The sequence below is a fragment of the Diaphorina citri genome, unplaced genomic scaffold (assembly GCF_000475195.1).
Source record: "Diaphorina citri unplaced genomic scaffold, Diaci psyllid genome assembly version 1.1 scaffold376, whole genome shotgun sequence".
In the NCBI taxonomy this organism is placed as follows: domain Eukaryota; kingdom Metazoa; phylum Arthropoda; class Insecta; order Hemiptera; family Psyllidae; genus Diaphorina; species Diaphorina citri.
Window position 1 is genome coordinate 196,718 of NW_007377811.1, and position 21,567 is coordinate 218,284.

Below are 21,567 nucleotides of genomic sequence, written 5' to 3' on the forward strand. Positions count from 1 at the left end.
GAGTTTCCTAACCCTATCATCCCCAGAAAGTTGATCATTTGTGAAAGTTCTTTTCACGTGCTACCTAACCCTATCATTCCCAGAGAGTTGATCAATTGCGAAAGTTCTTTCCGCGTTATATAATTCTTTCGTGGGATAAAATAAGGGATTTTTTCTGTGGGACCAATTTTGGAGAGGTATTTTTCGCTGTCTACCTGGTTTTATCCAGTACGCAAGTAGTAGGTACATGTTTAGTATGCTAGTAGTACTGTCTACCTGAAAATTTAGTACGCAACTAGTACTGCAAGTAGTAAACACCGCACTATACATAGATTAGGTACCTGATTGAGAACAGCATAGTTGAAGTGTTTGGATAAAAATTCACAGAGTATGACGCCTGTGTTGTGTGCCTGAAATAAAACAGGTTAGGGGTTTGCAATTATTTTCCAATAATAAGTATTTAAAGTATTACCTATTAATAATAATCCAGGCGCACGGCATCGGCAGTGCCCCGGGCCCAGGCCAGCACGCTCTGTATTACTCTTATCATAACTCCGTCAATGTTCCACATATTGTCATCACATGTGGACCATAATTAATTTAAGCTATACTTCCTTATTATGCCCTCGAAATTATGAAGTTCCAGCTTTAACGAAAGGGTTAGAAAAAAGGCCTTGAAAATATAATTATTATTATAATATCCCCATGTTGTCCAACCTTTGTGCACCCGAGGGCCACAAGAGACCAAGGTAGAGATAGTTGAGTTGACGGACCGCAAAGAGACACATCCGAAAGATAGTTTCTTAATGGAGCGGTTGCAAATGGGTAAACATTATTATTAAATGGTCGGTTCTAATGAAAGAGTTCAAAGATATGTGACGTCAGACTTCAGGTAGTTGTCTTTTTCGTCCGCTAGGTAGCGCCAGTATGCAAGCACGCTTGCGCAGCAGAAAGAAATGCGCAGAAACTTGTGCGCACAAACACATATGTGCTGTCTGCGAGGGAGCTTTGCTCGGGACATTTGATGTGACGTCATCGCGTGTACAGAAGCGTATGCCGTGACGTCAAAGTTCACGATTTACCGGTATTTTTTAAATCTCGAAGAAAAAGAAAAATTCCGTTGGCCCTCATTTTTCCTGCTCTATGACTTTGAAACATCACCCAAGTAAGCCCAACTGATCTATTGGTTTTTCACATGCTTCAGCTTGTGGTCAGACATAAGTTGCATAAGCACGCTTGCATGCGCAAGTAAATTGCGTATGAGTGACCGGTTGGTCAGACTAGAATCACTCGCACACGCAACTTGAAAGTTTTGGAAATATCCGCTAGGTTGTGCTAGTGAGCGCCAGATGTGAACTGGCGGTTTTTTAAATGGCACACAAAATAGGACTGAGAAAAGACCCAAAATCTAATGAGCCAGTATTCTTTGTGATACATATTCTTCAAAATTTCCATCGAAATTTGATGAAACATAGGAGAGTTGAGGTGAAAAGAAAGAATATGATAATGGAAAGGCATCACACACACGTACCTAGTTTGGCTTCTCTTTGCAGGTACAGATAATATTGGGGAACGATAGTTGTGAAAAGCATTAAACTAAAAATTTCTTTACTACAGAATCAGATATTGGGGAAGGTAGTACCTCTTGAGAAGCTTTGGATGCGGGCACAATAATGATGAGTAGTTGAAAGAAGTAGGTGAGGATCCAGAATATCTGTAGAATGAGAAATCCAAAGTCATTGGTCCCATACACGGCCGGATAGAATAAATTGAGAAAGAAGAAGTAGGGAGCGGTGGTGAAATGGAAACACGTGCTTAGAAGAATAGTGAGGAGAGTAAATCCGTAAATCGCATTCACTTGTTGTACCGCCGAGCACAGGGTGGTATGAATTGTGATCATTTCTGACAGCGAATACTCTTTGTCCTCTGAAAAACAGATTTTTTATTATCAATAAATTATGTGTGGTGTAGCAGAACTTTAGTGGGCACCACAGTAGTACTAATTCCATCCATTGCAAATCTTTCTTAACTAGTGGTTCTGTGAACTGTAGACCTCACTCAGATTCTTTTGCCTAAGCTGAGACTTTAACAATAACGTCCGTTCATATCGACAATTGTTGTTTAACTTGGTACATATTTGAATTTTGGACAAATTTACGATTTAGAAAAATGTCCTCCTTTGAAAAAATGTCTTCTGAGTAATCCTACGTATGAATGGGTAACCCTACGTAATACATAATTATATATCAAAACAGAAATAAAACTATCTACACGTCCTATATCTAAAAAAGAAGAGGTGACACTATTATAAAACCTGTCAATCACTCTAAAGAATAAAATTAAAGAATGGTAGATTTTGAACCTTTTAAACAAAACAAAAGATTTACCTTTGGTTCATTTTGAACCTTTGAAACAGAACAATAGATTTATTCCCACGCATATGAATATGTATTGATATGCGTGGCAACTGTATTGAGGGATCGTAATGTTTTGAAAGACCGTAACGGGGGCCCCGTTCAATTTTGGGGCCCCAAATTCCTATCAGCGACGTGCCTTGATTTAATGAAGATGTGTACCAAATTTCATCAAAATCAGACCAGGCAATCGTTATTAAACCTTGATTAATTGTTAATTCATTACTTTTCGTTTTTCCAATTTTTATTCTTTGAAGTCTATTTTTGAAATAATTTTTAAATAATTCTTCTGTACTGTCTGTTATATTCATTTTCTTTAACATATCCATCATTTTATCATGATCTATGGTACTTCAATTGATAAAATAGACATGAATAACTGCCTCGTTCATAGAAGGAGAGAACATTGTGGAAAATTCTACGACAGCGTATTATTCCGACAAAAGCCTAATAATAATAAAGCCCACTTACACCCTATTAATGTTGATTTCTTTTTAATGGGACTAAAAGAATTAAGGAGCAAGGGCCTCCTTTAAAAGGGTTTTATTGAGTGCTTTGGAAGATGAGTGTTCCACGGCCGTTTTTATTTCGTTGCAATGAAACAACCGCTGCATTAGACGCATGCGTGGCCTGTGTCGTAGCATGCCCATCCCGTAGTATGCCCCTCATCAGATGGGCGAGAGGAGACACAATACTTCCCATTTAGGTGCTGGGTCAACACGAGAACACCAGAAAGTAACCCGTTGAAATATTTGCAATCGGAAACGAGTACAAAATTTAGGTGCTGGGTCAACACGAGAACACCAGAAAGTAACCCGGTGAAATATTTGCAATCGAAAAACGAGTACAAATTTTGGTGCTGGGTCAACACGAGAACACCAGAAAGTAACCCGTTGAAATATTTGCAATCGAAACGAGTACAAATTTTTGTCGATGGTGGGATTCGAACCCGACCTTCTGCATGCAAGTAGCGCGTTACCACTGGACCAACCGTGCCCCCAAAATGTTACAAAAAAAATTAACTTGGGTAATGTAAATATAATAGAAAGTTTAAAAAAAGAGCTAAAAGGGGTAGAAATATATAAAAGGTACATGATTCAGAGTAGTAGGTATACAGAAGTAATGACAAAGTAGCTAAAGAAATTAAAGAAATGGGAATCGAACTCTCTGTTTGAGGTAGGTATGTACTGATTTTTCTTATGTAGGTACCTAGTAGTTTTATAACAAAACGGGGATCGAACCCTCTCTATGAAGTAAGCTTTCTTGAGCACATGAATAAAATAGAAAGTAAAAAGGGAATCGAACCTTCTCTATGAAATATGTTACACCTATTTTCTTAATGACTTTCTGATAGGTATTGATTTCCATTAATTTGTTTTATTATGTTTTCTTCGTAGTTGTGTATGTCTTTTTTAATTTCACGTTTTACTAGCTTTCTTATTTCTGCGTGTTCTATAGAATGCTAGGTCTTGATGAGTAAGTAAAAGGAAAAATCTGAAAATGGGCAAAAGGTGCACTGGGCAGATTTAACCTCTCTTTGGTGGTTTTCACTAAACAATTAGAGATATCGAAAAATTTATAGCAGAAAACAATGCTAACTTGAATAAGATTCAACGAAAATAATGCTAACTTGAATAAGATTCATCATTTTTAGGGGACACAAAAAACTGGGAATTGCAGATTGAAAGGAAAGAGGAGCTTGGCTCTAATTTTTTTTAACTCACTTCTTTTATATGCCAAAATTTTTGGATAGGAACTTGACCTTTTTTTTCACATTTGTGTTTTTGTGGGGTAAAGATTACTGAAGTAAAGGACAATTTAAGGGGCTGCGGCTTTACCAAATGCCTGTGTCTTCAAACAAATATCTTGAACTGCGTTCTCTCATAGTCGACAACGTCGGTCGACGTCGCGTCGACTACTGAAACCGTACACTGCCTCGGCAACATACATAAAATCACCTCGTCGCGCCGTCGACTATGTGTGGACACAGCTATACATTGTTTTAAATTAGCTAATCAAGTAATCCATTCAGTGGTGCTCTTTTAAATTGTTGGTATTATGGAACAACTTGTTCCAACCTGACAGTCTAAACAAAGCACTACTTATAAATATGAAATATCTTCACGAGGCGAGGGTAAAAAAAAACTCTCATACTACCAACCTTAATGGTGCAGTGGTTAACACGTTGAACTTCTGATTTGGAGGTTAGGTGTAATAATATTGGAAACTCTCATACTACCAACCTTAATGGTGCAGTGGTTAACACGTTGAACTTCTGATTTGGAGGTTAGGTGTAATAATATTGGTTAGGGTTCGAGTCCCGATACCTACCTGCTAGAAATCGCTCTTTTCTCAAGACAGTCACAATTTTCTTTCTCTTCAAATCAACTAATAATTAGTACAAAATTTACATTCGAGATGTCCATTTCCAAAAGTAGACATGTCCTGGTGGTTTAATAGAGCATGTAGTGTTGGATTCATACCAAGTTGGACGTTTTGATACGAGCACAGTTCAATAGATGTGAGGGGAGGTGGTATACGTTTATAGTCACACTCGTATGTTGCGTTTATTTGGAAATATCGCATGAGTAGGGCGTTCGTGTGGAGAAATGCTTTGGATATTCTGAACGTCAGATCCGAGTAGATCAACTGGAACGTAATGATACCTAAAACATAGAATACAATATTCACGTACCCCTTGTAAAAAAAAAACTTCAATTGATAAAATAGACATGAATAACTGCCTCGTTCATAGAAGGAGAGAACATTGTGGAAAATTCTACGACAGCGTATTATTCCGACAAAAGCCTATACGTTATCCAGATGGATATGGCAGCAAGGAGTCATCGACCCGAAATGAAAGAACCAATCAGAATGCGAGAATTCCTTGCATTGTTGCAATTAAGGTAAAGGTCTATTTTTATAAACTCTCAACTGTAAGTCCCAGGTGTATGAAATCACCACCAGTGAATTCCTCAGATAAAAATACATGAGTTAACATATTTGGTTTAACTAAAATACTTAATGGGGACTTTTGAGACAAGAAAAACTGTTTTTACATGTATTTTTCCTATGGCGCACATTAAAAGTGGACACACTGTATATTCTACTTGATTGTTGACTTTTTTTCTTTCTTCTCTTATATCTAAGCATTTATTTTCATGTATTTGTACATTATTTGTTTCTTGTCGTCTGAATCTTTTCATCATATGATTTTGAAATAACAAGGCCACTGTTTTTTCTTTATTAATAAATATATCTTTTTGATGTAACCATTTAATTATTTTATCGATGTCTTCTTGTATAATTTTATAGCATTCTTTTTGATTCTCATGAATATAATACAATAACGTGTCATCTGCATATTGCAATACATTTGATTTCAAACCAATATTGTGTATATCATTAACATATATATTAAAAAAAACTGGTGATAATATAGACCCAGTTATTAAACCTTGATTAATTGTTAATTCATTACTTTTCGTTTTTCCAATTTTTATTCTTTGAAGTCTATCTTTGAAATAATTTTTAAATAATTCTTCTGTACTGTCTGTTATATTCATTTTCTTTAACATATCCATCATTTTATCATGATCTATGGTATCGTATGCTTTTTTTAGATCAATTCCCAGTATTAGACAATAGTTATTTTCATTTAATGTTCTATTGATATCTTCTGTAAAATGATATAATAATATTTTTGTACTTTTTTTCTTTCTAAAACCGTGTTGATTTGGATGTATTATATTATTATCTTCTAAAAATTTCGATAGTTGCTTGTTTACATGTTTTTCAAATATCTTGACCATACATGAAAGCTCCGAAATAGGTCTATAATTCGAAAATGTTTGTTTATTTCCTTTTTTGTATACTGGTGTTACATTAGATACTTTCATTCCCTTGGGTATTGATTTTTCTTCTATCATTTTGTTTACAATTTTTTTAAAAAATATTTTCCAACCATATAATGTTAATATCTTTTGGTCTAATACCATCTTGTCCTGGTCCTTTGTTTTGTTTAACATCTTTAACAATGTTGAACAAATCAATACTTGTTATAGGTTTAATATCAAATATCTCATAAACTATCTATGAACTCGGCAAAAGGCGGAGAAAAAGAAGAAGATTAATACCGATTAGTTTTTAGCCCGTCCTTCCTTTATTATTACGATAGTATTAAAAAAAGGTATAGTGGACGGGCTATTGTATTCGCTTCGGTGTCCTCAGTCTGTCACTCTGTCTGTCCCCATAGAAGGACTTATACAATAGAAGGTCCTTTGTTTTGTTTAATATCTTCAACAATGTTGAACAAATCAATACTTGTTATAGGTTTATTATCAAATATCTCATCCCTTGTATTTGTTTCTGCTTGTATTTCTATTTTTGCTTTCAAGTTTTTTTTCTTTTTATTTCTATTATCTCGTTCTTAAAATGTCATATTAAAGTTATCATCTATATCTTCAATTTTCATGTTTGTTGTTTTAAAATTTCTCAATATAACTTGTTCGTTGTTTCTTTTTACTTTGTTTGTTATATTGTCTATTGGAGATTTCAACTCAAGTCTTGGAAAGAGAAGAAAAGAAGAAAAAAAAAAAGACTATTGGGCGAACACGGGATCGGAACGAGAAATCAGAGGGGTGAAATGCTGGTGAACTTTGCCAACGAGATAAACACATTGGAGATTTCAACTCAAGTCTTGGAAAGAGAAGAAAAGAAGAAAAAAAAAAGACTATTGGGCGAACACGGGATCGGAACGAGAAATCAGAGGGGTGAAATGCTGGTGAACTTTGCCAACGAGATAAACATGAAAATAGTTAACACATACTTCGAAGGTACACAAGAAGATAAATACACCTGGAAGTCACCGAGAAATACGTTACATGAAATCGATTACATACTGACAAATGACTTTGAAAATATTAAAACGGAGATTAAAAACACCCTAGAATTTCACTCTGACCACAGGATGATACAAATAACTGTGAACACAAAAAAACAAAGACGCTTTATTACGGCAAAAGACAAAATATTGAAAATAAAACATTCACAAATTATGTACAAAAGTTATCTAAAACAGAAACTCAATCAAGAATTTGACAAATTTGAAGAACTAGACGTGCAAGGTCTCTACGATAAAATAGTTGACTCAATAAAATGGTCAATCGAAGAAGAAAATAAGGAACATAAAACAACAGACAGAATAAAAAGTATTAAAAAGCTATCAGAAAACACCAAAGAACTAATCATGAAAAGGGAAGAACTAAACAGGAAATTAAACAAGACTGAAAGAGAACGAATAGAACACGCAGAAATAAGAAAGCTAGTAAAACGTGAAATTAAAAAAGACATACACAACTACGAAGAAAACATAATAATCGTGATCTAGGTGGTTGGAGGTTGGAGCATATATCTGTAAAATTTCATGGATGAATGAGTTGATTTCAATTACTATTGCTGCAATTCTCTCTGATATTCCTCTAAATTCGAGAATATTACCTTTCCAGCGCTTGTTAATAAGAAAACCACATCCATAGTTTCCGCTTAATCCAGCTGTGTGAAGAAAAATATTTCCGGATTTTAGTTCTTGAATGGTTTCGTACTTTCTTCTAAATTCAGCAAGTCCCAAAATTGCCCATTCTATCTTTTCCAAGGCAGTTTCAAGTTCCACGAGCTTATCATCTCCTAACAGGGTTTGAGTGTTTAGGGTTGCTATTTGGATGTTTTGTTTTATTCTGGTTCGCATTGTTCTTTTTTCTGATCCTTTCTTTCTTGGTTGTGGTTTCTGTTGGTGGAGAACTGTTAATCAGTAGTTGGCATTCATCGTTGATTTTTGTTGGGTTGGAATTTCCAGGTTATTGTTGATCTTTTGTTACGGGTGGTGGTGTGTGAATCACATATATGCTGGTAGCTGATGTTTCTTTTCTCTTCTTCCTGTTTGTTGCTAGTTTTCTTGAAGCCCAAGTTGTCTAGGGTAATTTGGTCAAGACTGCTAGATCTGATGTGTATGTTTGTGAAGATTTTTAGTTTCTTTATCAGGCTTTTCTCTACATTTGTTTCCTTGTATAAACTGTTAATTATTTCAGGTGATTTCTGTCTCTTCTATTGCTTTTCACTGATATTGGGCTTGGTTGGCTGTATTGGAGTTGCTACAACTTGATCTACATCCATAGAATCAGCGTTCTTCCACGGTTTACCGTCAACAATGAGTGATAGTCTTCTGATTTTCACTGTATGACCTCTGTTCTTCAGCTAATCAGCTTTTAGTTTCTTCAGTTCATCTGAGTCCTCCGGGCTCCAACTAAAAATATGTTAGTCCCCTTGAGTTTTGAAGCTTTAGATATTTTAGTTTCTTCAGTTCATCTGAGTCCTCCGGGCTCCAACTAAAAATATGTTAGTCCCCTTGAGTTTTGAAGCTTTAGATATTATTTCTCTCTTACGCCAGAATGAGATCAGTTTCACCAGTATCGGTCTTGGACGGTTGTTTCCATTTCCGGTCTTCTTTCCGAGCCGAAAAAAATAATCAATTTCTTCTTTCCTTGAGTTACATTCCATTGTGGTGTTGATAACATTTGATATGATTTTCTCTAAATCTTCAAAAGATTCAGTTTCTTTTTCTATGCCCCCGTAGATTATAACGTTCCTTTTTCTGTTGTCCTTATCTAGGGTTTTCACTTTCGATTCTATCTTATCTGTACGAGTCGTCAGTGTACTATTGTTCTCTTCAATGTTTTTGAGTTTGCTCATAACTTCATTGTGATCCTTTTTCTGTTCAAGTCTCATAGATTGTAATTCCCTTAAGATTTCTTCTGAAGCGGCCATGTTGTTTGTTTTCTGTTACTAACTTCTAAAATAATAACTTCAGTTCCATCGAAAGGTAATTTATTCTATGGGACTCCTAGCAATATATCACGGGAATTTTTCTCTGCTCTCTAGTTATTGGTAGGTATCTATAGGTAACTTGAAGGTTTCATCTTGTCTAGCACATTGCATAAGTTTCAATCTTGTCTAGCACATTGCATAAATTTGTCTAATTGTAGGGGCAATTTGTTTGTCTTGGCTAGATTTAACAGAAATAGCACTTCTAGCTATAATCCTCTTGGCAACAGTGTAATTTTCTGAGTAGCGATAGCAGGGGACGGTTACCGCTGATCAGCTAATGTAGGGGGAAAAGTACCTCTCTCTCCTCTAATAACTTATCAGTCACCCTTCAAATTGATTTTACATGATATACATACATACGTGGTATAGATGTCAATATCTTCTTCCTTTATGGGGACGTCAATTTTGTTTTCAATGGTTTTAACAATCTCTTTTAATGAAAAGGTTCAAAGAGTTGTGACGTCAGATTTCACGTCAAAATGCGCAGAAACGGTTGCGCACAAACAAACAAAGCGGGAGTCATGAGTTATGACGTCATCGCCTACGGGAGCGCATGCCGTGACGTCAAACTTCACGATTTACCGGTATTTTTTAAATCAATTTATCTTGGTATCTGGAAGTCGTAGAAGAAAAAGAAAAATTCCGTTGGTCCTCATTTTTCCTGCTCTATGACTTTGAAACATCACCCAAGTAAGCATACGATGGTTGGATAATCTACATAGGTACCTATCTTCTATAAAGTTTCCAATGGTATTTGAGTAATTTCTATGAATAGGGCTTACCCGCACCGATTTTTATTGGGCTTGAAGTTTTTCTGGGTGGTTTTTCTTGGAACTGTTATGTCTAAAAGTTCACTAAACTTAGTATTTAATGAAGAAAAAATAGATATTTCAAAGAGCTAAATTTCAAGGTAGGTATCACTTCTACAGCGTTGCCACACTCCCATTTTCTGTCCATGTGAAGCCGTATTTCATTATTCCCTGTGGCACTTTCACCATTGAGTTATGATTTTTCAATTTTGACCCCCTGACTTCCAAAGCATATTCCATGGTGTTTACCTACAGAAACCCATGTATTAAAACAACTCCCTTAACATTTATTTATTTATTTACAATATAAACGGTTTTCCTTTACTATCTAATACAAATCAACAACCTAACTACCAAAAAAATGGAAAATAAACGGGGAAGAAATACCTATATGTGTACCTATTGCCTATCTAATACATATTTAACTGGCCTAGCTGGAACAGGTATAAATTGTTTAAAAAAAAGGGTTTTAAAAAAAAAGTTAGGAAAATATTGACAAAGTTTTTGGAAAGAGTCTGATAAAAAGACGAGAATTAAAAAAATAATGAAAAAGTACAGTAAAGGAACAAAAGAGAAAACAGAAAGACTAGAATAATTCATAGGACTAGAAACTTGATAATATTACTGCAAATACATAGAATAATGATTTCTAATTGAGGTCAAAGTTGTAGAAAAAAGATCAAGATGGTCTCTAGCCATATTTGCAGACCTCTGAAATCGAATCAGTGGTGAGTTTTGGAGATAGTTCGTGCGTACAAAGGGTGGTCTAAAAGGAAGAGTTTGGCGAGAGGTGACGTATCCCGGCACGTTAACATTGATAGATGAAAGCAAGTCAGGAGAATCAATATTATTTTGAAGAATGTTAAACAGTGTTATCATGTCGAACATTTCCCGTCTCACTGATAACGGAAGCAAATTGAAAGTCTTTTGTAAAGAGAAGTCAGAAATATCTGAAGAGTGTGATTTCCATCCCAAAGTTTTCAGAGCTCTATGCTGAATTTGTTCAATTCTAGCACAGTTATATGAATAAACTGGATTCCAGATGCAGGATGCAAACTCAAGAGTGTTACGAACAAGACTACAATACAATATTTTGAAAGATAAAGTATCAGGAAAATCACGAGTAGAGCGAACAACAAAACCTAGCATTTTAGAAGTCTTGTTACAAATAGCATCGATATGAGGGTTGAAAGAAAGCTTAGAGTCGAAAAGAACTCCAAGATCTCGAACACACTGGGATCTTGGAATGGTGACAGAATCAAGAGAATAACTGTAAGTAAGAGGAGAGCTGGAACGAGAAAAAGTAATGACATTACACTTAAGGGGGTTTACTTCGAGAATATTGACATCAAACCACTGTTTCAAGGAGAGAAGGGCATCCTGCAAGATCTGGAAATCATTATCAGAGTTAATACAACAGACTCTTTAATGTTTGTTATTTTTTCATCAATAAATAGGAAAACTTCACTTAGAAGCCTTCTTTCAGATAACCATTGAAAATACATAAGTGGGTCGTGGCAGCAAGTGTGGTGGCGCCTCAGAATAAATCTTATATCATAAGAACAAGATCCATTCACATTTCACAGTTCACACACTGATCGCTCTATCTCGAGAACCACAACACCTAGTAATAAAATAAACATAGAAGGAACGAAGGAAGGTTTAGGACTAAAACGAAAGACACTTTTGAAATCGAAGGTTATATATCAGCTGATTTGGTACCAGTGCCGGACCATGAATAATTTCCTGGGTAGGATGATTTTTACAGAAATTTTGAAACATCATTTTTCTGCCTTTTTACAAAACTTTTACTTTTAACAACTTCTAAGTAAATTCGATGGATATCTTATCTTATTTATCCATTATTGACTTTAAAAATTCATAAAACCATTCAGAAATCGGGGGAAATTGAAAATACAGACCGGGACTGCGAAATGTAAACAAAGATTTCAATAATTTTCAGAAAATTTCAAGGAGGAAAATTTCCACCAATGAAAATTTAGTCAGCTGACTAAACAAATTTGGTTAGTCAGCTGTTCGTGAACTGTCCCTCGACCTTGATATGTAAAAAGACCCAAACCTTCCTTCTATGTTTATTATTATTCTGAGGGTGGCGCCAATGCGCCATTACTCCCAGAGAATACAAAATTACTTCTGAGGGGCATAATGTAAATTTCTAGCTTTCAAGTTTCCGTAGGTTTCTCCTTACCTACAGCTACGGTACCATACCCATACCCCCCAGAAATATACATGGGTAGTAAACTTACTCAGTTTAAACAAATAGCAAGCATAGTAGTATCGAATGTTCCAAATGAGGATGTGCCAGTAGTACATGTCGATAATAATAATGACCAGGTAATAACATATGAACATCACATTGAGTAACTCCTTGTATCGAAACCGCCATGTCTTATCCGCGTAGCTCAGCTTCCTTTCCACTTTACACAGCTGAATATTGAGCCGACTCATGTCTACATGTTTTCTAGTAAATCTGTAAAGTACACAAGTACTCAATCTTAAGTCGATTGATGTCCACGTGTTTTCAACAGAAAATCCTTCATAACTCCACCCCTGTTGAAAATCGGATCTGTCCAGATAGCTTTTTCTGGTAGTCCTTTAGGTCCTACAGTCGTTCGCGGGACGCCCTGTATAGGTCGACCAGAGATAAATTGACATTGATAAAAAACACTGAGAGATTTAGAGACAGAGCGCCGTCACACTGGAGCTTCGTCGCACGGAGTGAAAGGGCACCTCAAGAACTTTTTTTTTAAGAGGTTTTGACAGAGGGAACTGTAACTGCCATGGTCTTTTGGTCTTATCGTCCCGAAAATCGAAGAGAGAAGATCTATGCACTAGATTTGGTTTATTTTATTCAAAGGTTTTATTTTTGTAAAAAAAGAATTATTTTCGAGTTTAATTTTACAAAAATTTGAAAGAATAAGAATTCACCCTCTCTGGAGGATGGACCGAGAATTACATACATACAAGCACATTAATTTACATCAAAAACAAAATTACAATTTACATACATACATGACTTAGTGTTTTTTCCGTAAATATGTGTAAAAAAAAAATAATAATAATCTAACGAAACACCTAAACAAGTACTCAATATTGAGCCGACTCATATCTACATGTTTTCTAGTAAATGCCTCTAATTTCGAAATCCAAAGTTGGTACCCGATTCGCGGACTTCGCGAAATTTTTCGCGAATCGCAATATTGCCAAAATGTCCGCTTCAAAAATCAAAAAGTTTCGGGTTTTTTTGTTTTTCGAAATTTCGAACAGGCTCCGAGAAAATCAATTAAAGCATAAATTCTGGGACACCCTGTATATAAAAGAGAAATATGGACGGGGCATGTATTTATGTATGTCTGTCCGAATTGTTTAGAGAGAACTATGATAGATATCGAAAAAGTGTAAACGAAGACCCCCAGTAAAATTGTCGTATCTACCCAAAAAAACTATCAGACCGTTATCTACCCAAAAAAAACTACCCAACCGTTCCCGAGATATTGACGTTTTTTAGTCCCCCCATAAGAAAAACCCGCGGAACACACTTTGAGGCCAGCAATTGTATTTTTTTTCCGTAAATATGTGTAAAAAAAAAAATAATAATAATCTAACGAAACACCTAAACAAGTACTCAATATTGAGCCGACTCATATCTACATGTTTTCTAGTAAATGCTCACTCGATAATAACAACTCCGGAGGATAAGATGAGGAAGAAGATTTCCATAGTGGTCACCACGATGGCTGTGTTGGTTTTCATCCGCAGGGATTTCTTATGAAACGATGCTGCGTAGTCGATGTAGAGAGCATAGGAAGCAGCGGCAGATGTGACGAGGAAAAAGCTGATGCTGTAGACAACATACTTCGCATGCAGTGAAGCTCTAGGGTAGAATCCAAAGAGAATGCTTAGCAAACTCAGTAGAGGCGTCATATTATGATTGTAGTAGTCCACCAACACTGTGGAAACCAATCATTAGTATTTTCCAACTTGGGGAAAAGAATGCATCTCTAATTAGTTCAAACTTGACCTTTTTACTTTCCTTATCCTATAATACTCCTATAGGAAGGAAAGTACAGTAGTACCTCGATTATTTTAACCTCCTAATTATTTCAACCCCAAAATCAGTTCAAAATAGGGTATCTCTATTACCCACTTTGTTCTTTTGAATATAAATATTACTTACCCCTTTTCAATGTTTTATACGAAATTTTAATTATTTCAACTTTCGATATTTTCAACTACCCTCGGTCCCAATTAGTTGAAATAATCGAGGTTCTACTGTAATATAATCGGGTGAAATTTTCGATGGTCCATTTTTAGTCCGTCCTTCCTTTATTAAATTACAATAGTAATTATAAAAGGTATAGGGATGGACACCACCTGCCTCGGTGGTGTAGTGGTCAAGGCGCTCGCCTGGTAAACAGGAGGGCGGGGGTTCAATCCCAGCCGAGGTATGGAAATTTACTACCCAACCGTTCCCGAGATATTGACGTTTTTTAGTCCCCCCATAAGAAAAACCCGCGGAACACACTTTGAGGCCAGCAAAACTTTTCCTACGTTTAATATTTTCTCTCGCTTTCAGTTTTGAGTTTTTATTTCTTCGAGACAAGACTCAGGGACGATATTAGTTTTCAGGGGCGAAGCCAAGGGAGCTCTACCCATTCTGGAGGACCTATGTTGTACTTTCAGTGTTAGAACTGCGGCATTCCGCGGGTAATACTTGTAAATCCCGCAAAATCCCACGCAGAATTGGTCACATCCCGCGGGATTCAAAAGCCTACGGGATTGCTATCCCTACACATGTAGCATTGGTCTTAAGGCCTAACCAACTTTTAAAACTATTTCCTTGTCAGTTAACAACATTGAGAAGAAAATCAGTCTTTTATCAAATTTAAGGCCGAAGGGGCCCTTTGGGGGCCTTGAAAGTAAGAAGCTTTGAGGTTCTTACAGTGAACGGGGCCCATTTCGCACCCCCTCCCCCCCATCCAGATCCTCCAGTACATAGTCATGGTCATAAACCCCTGACCCTAATTCTAGGTAAATCTTTTGTTTTGTTTAAAAGGATTCTTTATTATCATTCTTTAGATTGATTGAAAGGTGTTATAATAGTGTCACCTCTTTTTTTAGATATAGGTATCTACATAAGACGTATAGGTAGATACTGTTACTTTCATTTCTGTTTTGAAACATGTGTATTACGTAGGGTTACCCAGAAGACAATTGTTCAAAGCAGGTCATTTTTCTAAATTTGTCCAAAATTCAAATAGGTAGGTACCAAGTGAAACAACAATTTTGTGGATATGAAAGGACGTTATTGTTAAAGTCTCAGCTTGGGCAAAAGAATCTGAGTGAGGTCTACAGTTCGCAGAACCACTAGTATCTTTATTTAATCTCCAAACCACACAAAATTGATGTTTGGTGGTACGCTAAAAGAACCTTGAGGTCTCAGGTGGTACGCAGTACTCGAAAGTTTGGTAACCCCTGGCTTAAAGTAAGACATTTTCTACTTCATTAGAGGATTTTGGGTTCGTATGTTGATGGTTCGAAACCAAATCACGCGGACCGACATTGGTGACGAGTATTTATGTCCAACACAGAAACAGTTGAAATGTACAAAGTTTTAGATAACACTTCAGTCGATAATTTAAGACCGGTTGTAGCGTCACCTGTGTTAAGCTACGCCGAGCAAGGCCAATAAATGGATGGGTGACTTAAACATTAAAAGGAATAAAGGGAGAACGGGCTCTAGTCTTGATTTTAAATCATTACATGACATTAAAATCAAATCAATAATAATAAACTGAATATGTATTAAACAAATTATGTAGGTGCATACATAGGTACTGTTTTCTTTAACCACGATCGAATAAACTACGGGCTAAAAAATTCCCGGAGGGACGGGCTTAGCTTGTTAGTGCCAGAACATGTGTGTGGTGTGTGTTTCATGTCGCATTCTTGTCATGTTTGACAGCTGCATACCAAATTTCAAATTAGACACACACACGGACCAATGGCTGAAACTTTGGATTTAGGCTCTAGGGACTCAAAACGTGTTGTGGATGGAAAATAATCTCTGTCAAGATAGAGCGTTAGTTTTTGAGCCTTATTATACAATTGGATCAAACTTTATTTACAGATACAGATGGTAACAATATAAATACAAAATAAAGTTTGATCAAGGGTGGGGTTAATGCCTAAGGCATTCTCTACCACCCCAACAACAGATTATTCGTATAGTGGAGAAAAAATCTCCTATGGAACTTTTCTGCGGACGGGACGGAACGTCCATAATCACGGTTGAATTTCACTATTCAGCGAAAGGAAATACGCATGCATACTATGTAGTATGTACTTACCTAATGGTATTTCGGAAATTCACCATGTTCCATGAATTAGCGTATGTAGGAATTGTAGGAGTACATTTCTTCACCATGATTAAATACATATAGGAATCTTCGGGTTGGGGTTTAGAATACGTATGTATGAGGTATGACGTTTGTTTTGCTTCATTGTGTATCTGTCCTACCCTAGAATACCTTCTTACGTCTTTGTCAAATAACAGTATTGGGTTGTTTTTCTACATACATACCGTACGTACCTAGGTTATATGAAAAAAATAATATACATAGGTACATGTGGCAAAATAAACAGGCCCAACAAAGGGTTTGTTTGTTTGTTTGTTTTGTTTTTTTTTTTTTTCGTTTCTTCTTTGCAACATAAAGCCAAAGAAAGCACTGAAAAATTGTAAATCATACAGGGTGTCCCGTGAACGACTGTACAACACATAACTTAAGAGTTGATGCAGGACCTAAAGGGCTATCAGAAAAACCTATTTGGCCAGGTCCGATTTTCAACAGGGGCGGAGTTATTCAGTCCAGTCTCAGCCAAACAGGTCCGGTTTGCGAGGCAGGAGAATGGAAACGAAGACATAAGTACCTCGGTGGTGTAGTGGTCAAGGCACTCGCCTGGTAAACAGGAGGGCGTGGGTTCAATCCCAGCCGAGGTATGGAATACCTACCTCGGTGGTGTAGTGGTCAAGGCGCTCGCCTGGTAAACAGGAGGGCGTGGGTTCAATCCCAGCCGAGGTATGGAATACCTACCTCGGTGGTGTAGTGGTCAAGGCGCTACCTACCTCGGTGGTGTAGTGGTCAAGGCGCTACCTACCTCGGTGGTGTAGTGGTCAAGGCGCTACCTACCTCAAAGAGAAAATCAGGTTCTCGACTGACATAGTAGCGGTAATACAGAGTAGAAGACTCCTCACTCCTCACGTGTGGAGTCAAGTTAAGCCGTAGGTATTTTATTGTCGGACTTTATTTATTCAACCAAGGAGACCAATTCAACCAACAAACCACTGGAATTATTTTCATAGAATTGGTCAAGTTTCATGTAGCTGGTCCTAACCAACTTTGGATATTATGTATCACCTCATCAGGTAAAACCCGGCATTTTAGAAGAAAAACAGAAAAGGCCAAATACGCCCTTTGTCACTGTCCTCAATTGTCTATTGAAATCAGAAATGATATCTGTTCAGTTTTAATGTTTCGTTATGGTAATACATAAATTTGAAATTTCCCAGACTTGAAAGAGTTGATCTATATACAGGGTGTCCCAGAATTTATGCTTTAATTGATTTTCTCGGAGCCTGTTCGAAATTTCGAAAAACAAAAAAACCCGTAACGCACTTTAATATTTCCAAATAATAGTTTAAATAACACTACAAGGAAAATACGTGCATCACTCACAACACTTAGAATCGAACTGACTTTCCCTCTGTTTACGACGAGGGTTTGTTCAATGTTTTGATAGAAATAATATTTACAAACTGTACATTTTATTCTTTAATCCCATTAAATATTTTCATTCCTAACATTACAATCATACTATTTTACTACTTAGGTTATTTTAATTTATGGATACTTACGAACTGGTTTTCATCCCGACTGGAAGTTTCGTCTATCTTATAGACTTTTTCAAGGGAAAAATGGAAGGGAAAAAAGGGAGTTTCCCCTGAAAAAGTCTATATGATAGACGAAACTCCGAGTCGGGATAAAAACCAATTCGTAAGTATCCATAAATTAAAATAACCTAAGTAGTAAAATAGTATTTACAAAGGATGTCAAAATTAAATAAATTCATTAATAATTACAATCATACATACGTTTACAAGTAACGAAGTAACCTACGTTCTTTTCCTTTACCTATACACAACATATGTATAATTAAATTATTAAAAACTTCAGCCTTAGTGTTCGGCAATTAAGAATCCTATAGGAAGGAAAGTAATGTAATCGGGTCAAATTTTCGATAGTCAGTTCACAAATGTGACAAGGATGGAACAGAAAACGTTTAGTTAAGATAGGTGCTGCGCTTGGCAGTATTTTGACCGCTTTTGGACGAATTTCGACCGTTTTTTTGGTGGTTTTCAGCTATACCGACTAAACGGTTAGAGATATGGTAAAAGTTAGGGTAATAGGATAAGGAAAGTCGTGTGATGTTCAAACCAGATTTTTTTTTTTTTTACATAAAGCTAAATCAAAATTTTGAAGGTGTACCTTCAAAATCAAGCCCCCCCAAAAATTTAGGCAAGAACCGCCTATGGATCTATTCAAAAAGAATTAAAATTTACGCGCGTTTCTAACATGGAAATTTCATCATCGTAATACGAAAAAAATCCCCTTGTTCAAGCAAAATTTACGCGCGTTTCTAACATGGAAATTTCATCATCGTAATACGAAAAAAATCCCCTTGTTCAAGCCAAAACATCGTAACTCCGATCCCCGTGTTCAAAACCCCAAAACGTGTGTCATGCGCAGAAACCAAAACTCGTCGAACATCGTACCCGATGTCCAAAAAAACGCGATGCGAAATCTCACTATTGATTGATCCAAAAGCAAAATTGTCAACATCAGGCAATGGAAATGAAGAGATTTTATTTATATTTGTATGACACTCCTCTCCAAAGCAAAATCAATGTTATCAATTTCAGAAATGAGCTGTTGGATATCTCGACTGGTTTGCTTGGTCTTGTTGATGAAATGAATGATCTGGTTCATATGGACATCTTCCATGTTACTATCGTACAGGAATTTGAACTTGATTTTCATGTCGTCCAAAGTGTGAGGCAATACATTTGTGCTAGTATTTGTATTGTTTGAAATGGTAGGGGTAGGTTGAATAGCGTACGGCAAGGAGGGCGTGGGATGGGTTTCAGATTGCGAGATACTGGGGTATAGGTCAGTCCCTTCAGAGATTTCCGGGTTTTCAGTTAGAATACTATCCGTTTTACCTGACAGTCTGGCTAAAATCCAAGACATCTTTTTTTTTTCTGTGATTATGCCAAAATAGAATTGGTCTACCCAAGAACGACGGTATTCTATCTTTTCTTTATTCTCTCTTTCTGTTACCTGTGATTATGCCAAAATAGAATTGGTCTACCCAAGAACGACGGTATTCTATCTTTTCTTTATTCTCTCTTTCTGTTACCAAGTTATTTTCGTTCAAGATCTTTTCCTCCTGGAAACAAAAAGAGAAGGAAAAGATAAAATACCAGCACATGTTCAAAAATCGGCTGTAGGTTACTAGCATAGGTCATAATTTTAACCTTCTAGTTGCGTAAGATATCCGACTTGCGTACCGGGTCATTTTTATTTATTTTTCAAAAAGTACATAATTATGTAGATAACTATGTGGAAGAAGACGCACGAGACAGATAAGTTTGGCGAGGCAAAAAGTCTTCTAGGCTTCAAATGGCCCTGGCAATAAGTAAGTATGTAAATAGGATTTTTTTAACGAACATTTAATGGGTGGAAAATATTCAAATAGTAGTTTTGTTCACAAGTAGTAAACACGACATAGAATTTACATTTCTGAAAGTTCCTTTGTGCTACCTAACCCTATAATTCCTAGCTTTTTATTTACACTCACAATGCTGCCACTGGTCGCTACTCGATTAAAGTAGTTACTCAATTGTAATTGTAATCACGAGGCTGAGTGCATCCCGAACTCCAAGCAGAGATCCGAAAAAACTTCTATCCCGCAGGGAATCAAACCCGGCGTGCAAGCCTAATGTGATACCCCTGGGCCAAGGATGGGGTTGCTTGTTTTATCAAGTGTCATGAATAATTTTACAAATATTCCAAATTAACCTAGGTATGTTGTAATAGAGCAGCAAGCTGCCACAAAGATATAACTGCTTTTGGACCAATCATAATGTTAAGAACACTTGAGTAAAAGTTTTAAAACATAAATTTCTATAACACACTGTTTAAATAACAGGTTCCACCGGCAATCTATATAACACCGGCATTCTATGTAATACCTGGTAATTCCATGAAATGCTACTTTGTAGCTCCCATGGCGTAGTGGTCACTGCACTCGCCTTGCACGCGGGAGACCCGGGTTCGATTCCCGGCGGGGTCAAGAAATTTGTATCATGCAAATGATTGATCCCGTGACTGGCTGTTGCGGGGCCCACTCAGCCTCGTGAGGAAAATGAGTAGCTATGACATGTAAATGCGCATAGCGACCGGTGCCAGCATGGTAGGTAAACATTGGTTGTTAGGATTATTGAGATACTTATTGGGAAAAATCCTACAATGCTGCAGTGAGCACCAAAGTTGTGACATAACACAAAGAAATTGCATTTACAAATCCTCTGTATGGTAAACAATGTAATCAAGTAAACATGTCTGCTAAATTTTATTTAAAGCGGGCAAACTGATCAAAAGTTACGGTGAAACAAGGAGTTTCATTATAAATGCAAGAGGTTTGATAGAGGGAACTGTAACTGATAAGGTCTTATCGTCCCGAAATCGACGAAGAAGGAAGACAGGATAGGAGAAAGTCGGCCATTCCGAGAGCGAACATTATTCAATCAATGTGATTTCTCAATTTTCTCGCTCTCGAATTTTCGACCCATTATTCGTTCAGGATAAAATCTGCCTTGGGTAGGAATCGAACCCGCGGCCTAGCGCTTACAAGACAGTCGCGTTACCAAAGTAACTAGGCTGGCGACTAGAAATAAAAACAAGCTTTTGGTCAGACCCAAACAGAAATCGACTTTCCATTTTTCGAATAAGCTGAATTTATTATTGTTATTTTTATTTCGTTTCAGAGGAACGAGTATTCGGAAAGCATAGGTTGTCAAATTATCAAGCAAGATGATGTTACTCAGGTAAGTAGTGCCAACAAGAAAAACTGACTTCCTTTCCAATTGAACCCACTTCCCTTATTTTGAAAAAAAAAAAAACTTTCTCCGCCAAAGACAAGAGAAACGGCAAACGAAAAATACTTATCCAAAGAGCGCTTAGAATCAGGAAAGTATTTTTCACCATTTTCTTATCTATTGTTCCTCTATTCTCTTATCCATTTCCCCAGGAGGGGTTGAGCGTTACTAAAGTACTACGTTCTTTAAGACCTTTGATATGATGTATCACAAGTAGGGGGTTCTCATTTAAAATTTGAAAGTT

The 21,567-nt window shown here is 36.6% G+C and overlaps 2 protein-coding genes across 3 annotated transcripts; both read right to left on the reverse strand.

Annotated features, from left to right (window-relative positions):
• Positions 1 to 10: 10 nt before the first annotated feature.
• On the reverse strand, positions 11 to 16,751 carry LOC103508194. The gene is made up of 6 exons (XM_026822853.1): positions 16,456 to 16,751; positions 13,779 to 14,055; positions 12,352 to 12,575; positions 4,877 to 5,059; positions 1,622 to 1,905; positions 11 to 389 (listed from the first exon to the last, which is right to left on the reverse strand). Exons 2-6 carry the CDS (start codon positions 14,027 to 14,029, stop codon positions 264 to 266), a joined length of 1,068 nt encoding a protein of 355 aa, XP_026678654.1. The 5' UTR covers positions 14,030 to 14,055; positions 16,456 to 16,751; the 3' UTR covers positions 11 to 263.
• A 2,122-nt stretch (positions 16,752 to 18,873) lies between these two features.
• Positions 18,874 to 20,432, reverse strand: LOC103508180. 2 transcript variants are annotated; one of them, XM_017443646.2, is made up of 2 exons: positions 19,504 to 20,432; positions 18,874 to 19,423 (listed from the first exon to the last, which is right to left on the reverse strand). In XM_017443646.2, the coding sequence occupies exon 2, from the start codon at positions 19,411 to 19,413 to the stop codon at positions 19,033 to 19,035; it is 381 nt and encodes a 126-aa protein (XP_017299135.1). In that variant the 5' UTR covers positions 19,414 to 19,423; positions 19,504 to 20,432; the 3' UTR covers positions 18,874 to 19,032. The 2 variants fall into 2 exon arrangements, with proteins under 2 accessions (XP_017299135.1, XP_008470935.2); XM_008472713.3 differs by having other exon boundaries at positions 18,874 to 19,503; positions 19,583 to 20,422.
• Between the last annotated feature and the right edge of the window lie 1,135 nt (positions 20,433 to 21,567).